Here is a 12924-nt window from a genome sequence, read left to right as displayed (position 1 = left end):
GTGTAAGTTCTCTGGGAACCAGGCTTAGAAACCACCCTAATATTATCTTTGTTCCAATTTAAGTCATATTCTGCTGTCTTTTCCAGCATAGAAACTAACACCTCTGTCTCTCTGAGTTGCTCTCTCCCCACTGCAGGTACCTTCAAAACCACCCTTCACACGAGAGAACGGATTAAAATACAAACTGTTATTTACTGAAAGATCAGACTCAAAATCAGGGAAACAGGAGCAAAATAGATAATTTACATTACTTTGCCCTTAACAATTGTCACTTTGTTTGATGTAACCTCAACGTGATGGAGGAAGGGCACCTTGCCCTCAACCAGAATAAAGGACACTTTTCAAAGCACACACAGGATTTAAAACACAAAGATTTGAGCAGTTACTGCTGACATCTGTTCACTCTGTACAAAATCTTATTGTAAACGCTGCACAGACTCCTCAGGAAAGTGATGCTTATTTCCATGCACACACAGCCCAGCCTAGCTCTGCAGGGTTCCAGCTTTCTCTGCCCACTCTGGCACCAGAGTGGACACACTCAAACATTTCCATTTGTGGATGATCACAAATGTTCTCACTGGAGCCCTACAACCACTGTCTACAACCATTACTGATCTCAAAACACCCCTATATTGTGGTCTCTGTGCTGTCTGACATTGCAAAGCAGCACTCACAACATGAATAATGGTGCCTCAGCTATGCCTTCCCACTCTCCTAAATCTCACATGATTGGGAGCCAACTCATAGTGCTTACAAAATACAACAAAACTGAATCACAACAAGCAGACCAGTGGCAAGCAACTAACTTAGACAAAACTCTACATCTCTTAACAGCTATCACACAGAACTCTACATCTCTTAACAGCTATCACACAGAAAAGGACAGCAAGCATCTGATGAGGATGTCCAAAGGCACTAAAGCAGCTTGGCAGCATCATGTCCTCGACCTGCAGACTGGCAAATACAGAGCAGCAGGTGCTGTGAAGATGCAGACCCGGCACTTGCACCAGGTCACAGGAGAAGCACAGATGAAATCCGATCTCCTGCAGCATCGTTCCCACCTCATCCTGCCTCAGCAGTTCAATGTACAAGGAAATGAAGCTCGTTAAACGGATTGCTCTATATTCATGGCTGACAGGACAGAAATATTAAATAAACGAATGTGATTTGTGTGGGCATCTGCAAGGAAGCCTCTCTTCATGGGAACAGGGAGAGGATCAAAGGTGCACTCAATTGTTTCTGTTTATTCAGGAATTCAGTAGGGTTTGAAACTTTCTTGCAGGTGGAAAACACTACCAGACATACACATCCCTTGCATTTATTTCTATTTTCTCAACTATTCTAAACTATTGTTTCCACACAGAAATCAGGCATGTTAACTGAAAATACAGGGTCTGATCCTAAACTATACTGATATTTAGGGCACTGATCTTCAAACGGGAGCATGTCCCTCCAAAAGGGGACCATGCTGACAAAGGGGAGCAGCAAAGCTGTGCCTGTGCTTTGCAGCATGGCAGCCCATGAGCTTGGCCTTGGCTCTGCCACACCCCAGCAGCTTCCAACAACTGGCAGCTTGGTTTTGATCCAGATGGAGGTTAAGAACTTTTACCAGGTCATTCCCCCATCGATAATTTCTAGGCAACAACTCATAAGGGGACAGTTTTGCCAAACACAAACAATGGAAAAAGCCATAACAAAATTCATTCCAAGTCTAAGCATTTCCAGAGTTTCCAAAATATCTCACAAATTCCATGGGGCAAAGAAAAGTTTCAGGTTTGAATCAGACTTTTAGTCTAACAACTGATAGGCTTTATAGGTTTTACAAACCAGTAGTATGCACCATATGAGAATGCATTTGCTTGAACAGATGCAGCCCCATGTTTACCCTGCACAGCATTCACCTAGATGTGATTGGGCTGTGAGCGACACTCAGAATGACACAGTGGTCTCTCCTTGCATTGCTGAGCAGCCACAGCAACCAGCACCTGAGGAAAGTGCACACAGCGTGCTCCTCTCTTGTGCTACATGAACTTTTGAACTGCAAGTACTTCATTTCCATCAATAATAAGGACAGAGGAAACAGAAAAGACAGTATCATCTACAAGAAATGCAAATGTAGTCGTATAAAGTGCTATAGCTGATGGCATCATCCAGAAAATACCTGATTAGAAAATTCTCTGCTTTTTACTTCATACTTTTCTAGAGGGCTGCAGTGAGCCAGGGCAGCCCAATGCTCAATCAAAGGTGATTAGAAATGATGGAGTTCAGCTGTAATGTCCTTAACTCCTGCCAAGCAGAGGATGCCAAATTGCTAATGTAAATACCCCCTTCTGATGACTTAAAGCCCTGGAAATAAAAGGCATTTTCCTGAAAGCTCAGTCTCTGGTTGACTTTCTGTCCCAGTACCAAACCTGCTCTGCATGCAGGTCCAGCTGCTACCTACACAATCAGGACAGGACCTTTTGGGATCAGATTTCCTTTGCAGAACTGCACGTGCTTGCCTTTACCCATTGTGAAGTATATACAAATGACCACCCTGGCAGAATTTTCCTCATGCCCTACTGTAGCTGTCTCCCCAGCTGTCTGCAGCCTGGCTAATTCTGTATGCACAAGACTGCAAATGAGACCTTCTGTCAGCTCCCATGTTAAAATATTGGTTAAAAACAAAAGCCATGTTACAGGGATTCAGCTCCACACAAGGACATGCCTTCAGTTCCTGGGGTGCCAGTATCATAGTTCAGGGTCGTGTTTGACACTCCCAGAGAAGCATGTAAACCAGTGTGCCAATTCAATTAAACTGGCTTATTAGGATTAGCAGGCAACAATCCTCTCTGCACTGACACAAAAGTTTCCTGCTTCCCAGTTCTAATTTCCATCTACTGCTTCCAGTTCAAATGGCAACATGGTCAACAAGTCCTTTGAATTGTGTGGATTAGGAATGCAAATGGGTGCTGATGCTCCCCACTGCACCACAATGTTCATCTGCATGGGATGAAACAGTTTCCCTAAGGGAAATTGTCCTTTCCCACGGATATTTGCTGGCTACCAACATTTTGCAGCTGGAGAGCTAACAGCATCATCCTTTACATGGCTATGTGTACCCCACAGGGATCAACCCTCAGTTCATGCAGTTTGATGTGCTAAACAGAGGCCTTGCCTGAGGTTTCAGCTGATTATCAAAAAATCTATGGGGCTGATGTGCAGAATCACTCACTAGAATAGAGCAACAGCAGCCTGGGAAAACATACCTGGGAGCTTGGCCCTGAGCTGCAGGCACCAAAGTTACAATAGTTGTCAAAACATTTGAACTGTGCTTCTGAAAACATGCTGTAGCGAGGTAAATTTCGTGAACGTGGCTTGTTTTATCCATATTTTTCTGCATATAAATTTGACAGGCAGAAACATGTATTTTGTCAGAGCACTAAAAGCCCTTGATGTTCAGCACTGATCTCTGGCAGGCTATAATTTGGTTCCCCCCTCCCAGTAACACTCTCCTGTTCCACTAAGGAGCCCTCAGTAAAACAATGCCATGGTCTCATGGGTTTCCTAGAAACCTGCCTCTAGCAGCACAACATGTATCCTCACAGCCTTGTTCTCCCTTAGCTGTTCTCAGCCACAGTATAAAATGTCCTATGCCTACAGACTGTAGCTGTGGCCATCTACAGAAATTTTGGGCACTTCCCAACCACCCATCCACAGAACAAGTTTGGGAGAGAAGGGTTTTTGTGGAGCAAAAGAAAAGCAAACAGTGGTGTGTGTGAAGAGCTGTGGTTGTTAAATATGTCAAGAAAGTAATGTTTGGATTGAGGAAAGCCAAACAGATGTAGTAGAGCTGTGCCAGGAAAGGATGACTCTGTTACCCTTTTTGCGTCTTCCTTAAAATATCCTGGTACCAGAGCCAGGCCAGTTCCCCTCCTGCCTGCTCACCCTCAGCCTGCCTGCAAGTACCAGCTCAGCCCCCCAGGCAACTCTGCTGCCCCACGCCTGCCTGCTAGCACACAGTCCTCCCTTGCCTCCTCCAGACCCACATCCTGCCCATGAACCTCTACTCAATTGTACTGTGCTTTGTTCAAACTCTTCAGAGCCTCTCTGCACTGAGCAGTGCTGGCAGAAGTAAGGTAGAGACGAACTGACTGCTATCTGTACCCTTTTCAGTCTGGACAGACATCACCACAGCCACAACCACAGACTGGCGACATCTGGACACAGCTGCCTTCAGTTTTGACTTGCCTATTTTGAAAACATGGATGCAGTTTATACTTTTAAAACTTTTTGGTTAAGTACAATCCATTTTATAATAACAGTTACTCCACCTCCCTCTGGCATCTCAAACAAATAAAAGGAGAAAAATTAAATACCTTGCCTGGAATCCCAAATATATTTTGGTTAAAAATTCTGCTGTGCTACCATACAGCTGTTACCTGCATTTCCTAGTTGGTACGCAAGGCCACTGGGCCCCTTCCTGCAGGAATGGTAGGAGGTGCCTAGAGCACTCTAGACCTGCTGGAAAATGCCTCTCAGAAAAAAGCAAAAACTTCTTACCTTATAAATAGCCATGGTATGAGCAGCGACAGGACACAGAGACCCTGAGCAGATACTCAGACTTTCTGCATCTCTGTGCCATGACATTCTCTGGGTAATGCTTTTGAATAAGAAACAAAATACTTAACATAATCACATAGGTGTGTCACCCACTGCAAGGAAGTCACAGTCACACTTAGACATTCACATCTAAAACTACAACAAATCACAAGCCAATTTATTTAGTTTGGAAAGTTTCAGGGAATAATTATCACTAATACCAATTTTGAATAATGAAACATTTTAGCTAAAAAAAGTCCATTTTTTAAATGACAAAGGCTGGAATATTGCCAAGGCTGAAAGTTAAAAGTTTTCCTGATTTACTCTTTTGTATTACTGTGGAAAAAAATGAAACTTCAAAGCACTGGCCTGTAGAGCTGAAGTCTCTGATCCTCTCTTTTCTTTGTGGTGGGATTTCATGGCTCTGCATCAACATGCTGCATGCACAGAGGCACACAGTACCCATACCCATGGGTGGGAAATCAGCACACCTGTTTGCTAATGTAACATAGAACACTCTGTAGTGAACTTTCCTCCATCCATTTTATTTTATTCCAAACCTCCAAGCTGTGTCTGACTGCAGCATTTCAGGCAGGAGCTGTATGCCTGTGGGAAGCAATCAGGGGCACACATAGCTTATTTTAATTTTATCATTGCTATCCACTTCTAAGACCAGCTATTTGAGATCACTCCGCCACACTCCCAGGAGTCACTTGAAGGCAAAGGAAGAAATTTAGAGCTAGCAACTGCATGGAAGCTAAAGAAATTTTGGCTGAGAGATGGAGAAGTGGGGAATGGAAGCAGTCACAAGTCCATAAGACCTCTAACCCCACATTCACGTGAACTCTGGTTGGTAGGACACAGTGAAGCCGGCTGCAAACAGCTCCCTTGCCTCTGAGCCACCCATCATAGGTGCATCAGCCACATGGGGGATGTTTGGCTGCAGTGACACTGAGCAGCCTCCCACACACCTCTCTGCACTTCAAAGAAACCAAAATGCTTTATGCAAAGAGGCATGTTCTGACAACACTTATTGGTTGTCACAATTTTTCCAAATTATTTCTGATTTGAATGCTTACATCAAACAGTTTTGCTGCCGAGTGCTGTTCCATACACTCTCTACAAAGGTAATTGCCTCAAAAAATCTGCTGTCAAATCCTCAGTTTTCAGTGCAGACAGACAACCTTGGACTTGACCTGCCAGGCTGTATCAGATAACAATCAGACAAGACTAGGGAGAGAAAGTGAAATGTCAGTGCCAAATACTGGCTCTTAGGCAGAGCCAGGAGAAACCAAGTCAGCCATTTCTTCCATTCTCTCAAGCACCTGCTCAGATATCCTATCAGGGGGAACAATACTGTCCTTGTTCTAGAAAGAAAACAGGTGAGCACTAATCTTCTCTCTATTCGGAAAATACCAAGAGCACAGTCTGAGTCTTTAGAACACATGTATTTGTTCACAATAGTGGCAAGCTGTCAAATTTCTTTGAGGAACAGTAAGAAAGAAGAGAAGGGGAGCTTTCAAAGCTTTTCTTTTGCAACAGGATCTACTGGACAAAGAAAATAACGAGGCAGCTTCCCTCCTGAAATCTATCATCTCCATTCTATGGCTGTACTAAGACTGAAAAGGGCCTGCTCCTTGAAACACTACTGAATCACTTTTTCACCTTTTGAGTAGAGAAGCAGGTTGTTCTAGCACAGGGAACTGAAAGGGCACTGTCATGACCTAACAACCTTAGGAGCTCGGGGCAATCTGATGTTCTTATGATGATTGCAAAGGGAAGCAGAGGTGGTTACCTGGTAAGTAAACCACTTGAAAATACAGCTGGTCAGGCACAAAATCTGATAATTTTGGACAATAAGCCATTTCAAAATAATGATTAAAAATTACTTACTATAAAAATCACACAACTGACATTTTAAGCAAAGTGAATTTCTGATGTTTGCTCTAGCAAAATTAAACAACTGTGCCAGACTCCTCTTCCTAGTTTAGGTTTGGGTGGTCTTTGATCAAAACATGGCTGCTCACATTTAAGAGAGTCAGATTACTAGCTGAAAATGGTGCTTGCTGCTGCTGTCAGGGTCAAAGCCTGTAGGTCTAATCCAAAAAAGAATCAGATATTGAGAAATATTCAAGTTATATTTCACTTTCACTGGGGGAGGTAGGGGTGAGTGCATATTTACAGAACAAACAAAAGAACTCAGAGGTGCAGAAAGCAGTCAAAACTAGAAATTCCCCCTGCTTTAGCAATCTGCTAATTCAAACGTTTCCATGGCAAATACGGAAATGGCTGAATCTAGCCACAAATTTGGTCATTATTGGATGCAGGCTGGAAAAACATAAAAAAATCTCTATTTCTGCATCTAATTGAAATCAGAGATGCATTTGTGTGTGCATTATTTGCTCTGCTGGCCCTCTGCTTTTTGGTGCTGTGGTTTTGATGGGGTTTTTTCTGCTCATTTATTGATTTATTGCTTATGTTTGCAGGAGAACATACAAGCAGCTAGATAGTCTCAAGTCCATCTCAACCATTTGTCTAAGCACTGACTACCAATGAGTAGTCAGTGTACTGACTGTACAATCAGAGTACTAAAGAGAGGACCAAATAGTCAGCTTTGCTGGCATTTGGGTCACAATGAGCTTTGAATTTACTTCCTGATCCCAACACCTCAAATTCTTGTATCTTTAGGGTTTTTAAAGAGACAGTAATCCCAGAACCAGAGGGTAGATAAGGTTGGATGGGACCTCCAGTTCCCTCTTTAAGGCAGGGTTAACTACAGCTCAGGACTGTATTCACTTGGATTTTGAGTACCTTCAAGTTTGGAGATTCCACAGTCTTCCTGTAGGGTCTCTTCCAGTGTTCAGTCACCCTCATAGTAATTTTTTTTTCCCCCCCATAATGCTTAAGTGGAATTCATTTCAGTTTGTGCCCCTTGGCCCTTGGCCAGCCTCTGGGCACCAGGGAGAAGAATTTGGCTCCATCACCTCTACTCCACCCTCTCTCAGGTATTCGTACACCCTGATTAAGACTTCCCTGAGTCTCCTCTGCTGCAGGCTGGACAATCCCAGCTCTCTCAATCTCTCCCCTGTACGTCAAATGCTCCAATTGCTTCATATTTGTCATGGTCCCTCAGTAGACTGAGCTTAGTAGGTTCTTATCTCTTCCATCATGGGGAGTCCAGCACCAGACACAGCACTGCAAATGTCTCACCAGTGGAAGAGCACTACCTCCCTCAGTCTACTGGAGAAGCTCTGCCAAGCACAGCCCAGGAGACCACCAGCCACCCTTGCTGCTGGCTGTTCCAGATTGCAAGGCAAGATGTATTCTATTGCCATCTATATGACAGTTGTCTTTTGTCAAGTGGGCAGTTTGCCTTTTATCTCTCTCTGTGAGTGCTCACAATCACTCTTCCCTTGGAAGGGGACATCTGATGATAACAGCTATTGAATGTCAGTGCATGACTGATAAGAACTATAACATCCCATTGTGAGATGCCCCACCCAGAGGGAGGAGCCAAGCATTGCTACCCAGATATAATCCAGAGGTTCTGAAACACCAGCATGGCTTCTCCACTGGATTCCCTAGAGGAACAGCAGCTGTCTCTTCTTCCACTGGATCTTCGGAGGAAGAATACATCCTTCTCTACAGGACCCCCTGCTCCAACTGAACCACACCTGACACTTCAGGAGGGCTGCAGCCACACTTCCAATTGGACTGCCACCAACACCCTGACCCACAGGGTGTTAGGTTGGGTTCAGACTCTGTCAGTGTTGTTCTAGTGTACTGCATTGTTTATTTTATGCTTTTTATTTTCTTCCCTATTAAAGAACTGTTATTTCCTGCTCCCATATTTTTTGCCTGAGAGCCCCTTAATTTAAAATTTATAGCAATTCAGAATGGGGGGGTGGATGGGGGGGGGGGGGGGGGGGGAGAGGGTTTACAGTCTCCATTTCAGGGGAGGCTCCTGCCTTCTTTAGCAGACTCCCATCTTTCCAAACCAAGACACTGACTCACTGTCAGCTTGTCCCTAGGACCTCAGCCAGGCTCCATCAGCATCCCAAGAATGCTGGTCTGACATACAACTGGAGTGAACATGGTAGAAAGAGGTGTTATCTTTTAGTAGGTCAACTCAATGCTGGAAAAGGCAGACAAGAATCCCAACAGGAAACACTTCTTAATGAAATGTACAAATAATTGGTGGAACTGTCCTGAGCCACTCCCAAAGTGAACAGCACAATCTCACAGACTATCTGGGGACACTTCAGTGAACAGGGAAAACTTCTGCAGCTTTACTGATAGGATTGCAAGCTGAAGAAGCAAAAATCTTTATCTTGCAGGATAGGGCATGTGAGTCCCAACCTACCAACACAAAATGCCCAATTATATTGGATTAAGTTTTTACATTTGAGCCAAGCGAATTATGTCCTCCTGTACCAACACACAATGCTGTCCTCTCCCAGAGACAAGGTCTCATGCTTGATGGACCACTGCTCTCCCCTTGATAATTTCTGTGTCACTCCTGCCTTTATTGATTCAGGCTGCCCATTTTCATCAGAGCAAGAAATTTAATCTTGTATTCTTGAACAATGCTAGTATGTCCTTTCCAGCCTTTCTGCTCATAGCTGGAATAACCAAACCAGCCCCTAGTCCCACTGCCAACACCCCAGACCTAGCCACAAGCAGGACATGAGGGCAAGCAGCACAGGCAGAGCTGTGTCATGTGCTGAAGCTGGAAGGGTTTGGCATGGGCCTCTTGCACCCACTCTGCCCTGACCCACCATGGGCTTCCTGGTATTAACTGATCTTCAGAACTGCCTCACTTTAGACATGACCTGTTTATTTTCTTGAAACAATGCCTGTTTTTTGCTTTACTTTATTACACCAGAGAATCAGAGCTTCAGACACTGGTGTGAACTGCTCTACTTGGAGGAGCACATATGTAGAGGTGTGAATCTATCCCTGTTACAACTATTTCTCCAGGCCGTTGTTTTTATCTGCTACAAGAAGTCCTGAAATATTTATATAAACACAGAGATAAATATAATAATTATTAAATAATATTGTGATAATCTAATAATAAAATTAGACTTTATTAACACTTAGATTAGATTTTATAAACACTTTACTCGATCAAAAATAAACTTAGCAATAGCCAATGGAACAGTGGCACCCAGGCACCACTAGCCAGCTGCCCTCTGGCAGAGAAGCCCCCACATCAAGCTGCATCAACAGCTACACAGCAAACACTGGGACAAATGATCCTTTCTCTCTGCTCAACACGTTGGCAAGTCCAGCCAGAGTGCTGGGGCCAGTTTTGGACTCCCCAGAGCAAAACAGACTTGAATATGGTAGAGCATGGTCTGGTAGAGGCCACCAGGATGGTTGAGGGTTGGAGATGCCAAGGGAACACATGGGCAGCACCAAGGAGTCAAGTCCATCATGTAGGGATGATTGACTATTTAACAGACAGCCAAAGAACAATTTCAGATTGTATTCAAGCCCAGCATTAGTGTTTCACTGCTTACAAGGTGAAGTGCTAACAGTCAGTGTAAAACACACCAGCAAACCACACAGATAACACATCAGAGCCAAGAGGATATAACTCTGGAAACACAGGTTTTATATAATATAGCTGAACAACCACTGTCAGCAGGCATCAGCAAGAGTGAATTCCATTGTAAAGATTAAAATGTGTAACCATATCCTGGATTTTTACTGCAGGTGACCTCCAACAAAAAGCAATGCTTCCATCCACTAGAGCACAGAGCCAATCACAAGACAACAAAGTCACAGAGAATGGATATGTTCAGCCACAAATTATCTACATTTAGTGGAAATCAGCTCCCAGGTTCCTGGCAAGTGGACAAGACACCTCTTGGTGTCACAGCAACCACCATGCCCAGCACATCCTGTTCAGTTCTTGTGTACTGCAGTGCCTAAGCACAAGTTTCCCAGCTTCAGGTGCAACTCAGTGCTTAGACAATTACACATCTAGTCTTACATTTTAAGTAATATCATACATGTCCCAAACAGCCACACAATTATGAGAGCATTACAGTAACACAGAAAGCTGAACTATAAACTATGTACAGACACTCCAACGTAAAACATTACTCTACAGGTATCAGGAACACAGACTTTTGCTCACAAACTTGCCACAAACAAATCTCACAGCCCTTGCCCACTTCTCTTTTGCATCATTAATTAGTGTTTGATATTTCCTAAGACAGTTTCCAACTTAAATTGCAATAAAATCCATACCAACCTGCAGTTCAAAAGCATATATATGAACTGAGCAACAGATCCAGTGGAAATAGAGACCTCCCTAGAAAGAGACTCTAAAATGCAGAGGTTCGGGCAGGGAATATTTCTAAATAGCACACATATTGCTAAAGGTATAGAGTTTTTCCTTTTGTTTTCTAAAAAATACTCGTTCTGTCAGGTATGGATGTGCCACTGACAGTGCTTTCAACTTTCTGCTCAGCAACACCCTGGAATCTTCAAATTAACCCTGAAGAAAATAGAGCAAAGCTCAAGCAAATACTATACAAACTAGACCTCCTGAAAAACCAGCATTTATAGGCAATATTTATGGATTTAAGGATTAAAATCCCGGGAACTGCTGTTTAGTTTCTCATTTTTATGAGCTCCTGCTTCTCTCTTTTACAAAAACATCCTATTTTTTTCCCCTCTTGCTAATCTTTATAAAACACACATCATTAATATTGCATGCTTGGTGCTGGATTACTGAATATGCAACACTAACTCTAACAATACTTCCTGAGACAGAAACCCAAAGGTATTGGGAAGAATTTGCTGTATATCTACATTTTATTCCTTCTTCAAAAGGTTTATACGACATGGGATTTGGAAATAAACAGGTCTCTTCTGCAAGTGCTCTGCATATGATGCCACTGAGTTTCTCCTCCTCATATATGCCTGCATTAAGGATTACAGTATTTCAGATTCTTTTCAACCCCCAAGCCCTTCCACAGCAATTTCCTCATGCCCACATGTTTTCTCCACCACCTAGCATCCCACTCTCCTCTGCAAATTACCTCTCACAAAAACATTGCCAGGTTACTTGCAAGTGGCACATGTTCATTTTCTCCTCCCTTCCCCATGCAAATATCTCCCACAGCAAATAAACCAAAGGGACAGGAAAAGCATAGCAGGAGGTCTTACCTTTTGATGGTCTTCTTTGTTTCGTTTGTAGAGAAGAGAATGTACCCATGACAGCACCCATTGCAAAAGCTACTCGTGAGTTTTTGAGAATTTATTTTGGCTAGGATTTTTTTTAATTCCTATTACCCCACCCCTCCACTGACAGTGAACAAAATCTATGTGAAATGCCCCCAAGAACAAAACAAAACAGAGAAAGACCAGACAATAAAGAAAAGAAGGAAGGAGGAGGGAAAAAGCAAAGCACTGCAGCTCGGCATTCAGCAAGCGTTAAGCTTTGAGGGTTTTTTTTAAGTCAACACACATGCACTGACTCACAGCCAGCTGCACTGTTATTATTCAAAACAGCTCCCCATCAAAATTTAAATGCTAGGTAGATTCCCTCAGACCAGAGCTGGCAGCAGATGCATCAAAATATTTACTGGAGCACAGCCACATAAACACACAGGCTAATTCTTCCTCCCGTTCCCTTATGGCTTCAACCAGCAGCCTGTAGGTCTAGCATAGGAGTGCAGCTCTTCCAGTGAATACTAAACTGGAGTCCTGTAGACACGCTGAGGGTCTCAGGGGAAGCTGGGGCTTTGGGCTGGATACCAACTCAGAATGAATAGAAATCTTCTGAGTGGGAAGCAATAGTGAGGAAGGCATCAAAGCCCCAGCTGCACGGGCTGTGTGCTCCTGCTAATTAAAAGTCTGACAGAAAGGTAGAAAGCAGCAATCTCCAACAGTCTTCTCTAGCAGAAAAGTCAGAGAAAAATGACTAAGGGCAAAGGGGGGAAACAGAAAATTTCACCGCAATCCTTATTTTCTTCATATCTTTTCTCAAACACCAGAAAGACATGCAAGACAATTAACCTTTTTTTCTGCCAAGGATATATGTGCACATCCTTTTCAAGAATATTAAAACAAAAAGCTGTTGAAACAAAACTCTACAAACACTGAGTTACTAGGAGGAGGTAGAGCAATTCCCAGCATTTTTTTCAGTTCTGTCATATTTCAAAAAATCAGCTAGACATCTGGTTGTTTTCTCAGAAAGTGAAATAGCAAGTGCTTAGGTACAGAAGGTGTTAAATACACTGAGGCAGGTCTAAAAACCCAAATTAATTTGCTACTTGCACGTGGTGACTGAGATTAGGGCAGCATCTGTGCAAATACAGTATT

At 43.2% G+C, this 12924-nt stretch overlaps 1 protein-coding gene across 3 annotated transcripts in view; it reads right to left on the bottom strand.

The window, feature by feature from the left end:
• The window catches only part of LOC139597541 (A-type potassium channel modulatory protein KCNIP1), a 176198-nt gene extending 163800 nt beyond the window's left edge, over positions 1-12398 (bottom strand). Inside the window, exon 1 of one of the 3 annotated variants that reach the window (XM_071442971.1) lies at positions 11767-12398. Coding sequence is in view for 1 of the 3 variants with exons in the window: in XM_071442969.1 (XP_071299070.1) it covers positions 11767-11827 (61 nt within the window). In the remaining 2 variants the exon portion in view is untranslated. The remainder of the gene's footprint in view (positions 1-11766) is intronic. The other 2 variants (XM_071442970.1, XM_071442969.1) reach the window with 2 other exon arrangements.
• Positions 12399-12924: the final 526 nt, after the last annotated feature.

Source organism: Agelaius tricolor, unplaced genomic scaffold (assembly GCF_023055355.1).
Source record: "Agelaius tricolor isolate 1412-34295 unplaced genomic scaffold, bAgeTri1.0.p SCAF_18, whole genome shotgun sequence".
Classification (NCBI taxonomy): domain Eukaryota; kingdom Metazoa; phylum Chordata; class Aves; order Passeriformes; family Icteridae; genus Agelaius; species Agelaius tricolor.
The sequence above is the reverse complement of the archived record's forward strand: the minus strand, read 5'-3'. Positions and strand labels throughout refer to the sequence as shown.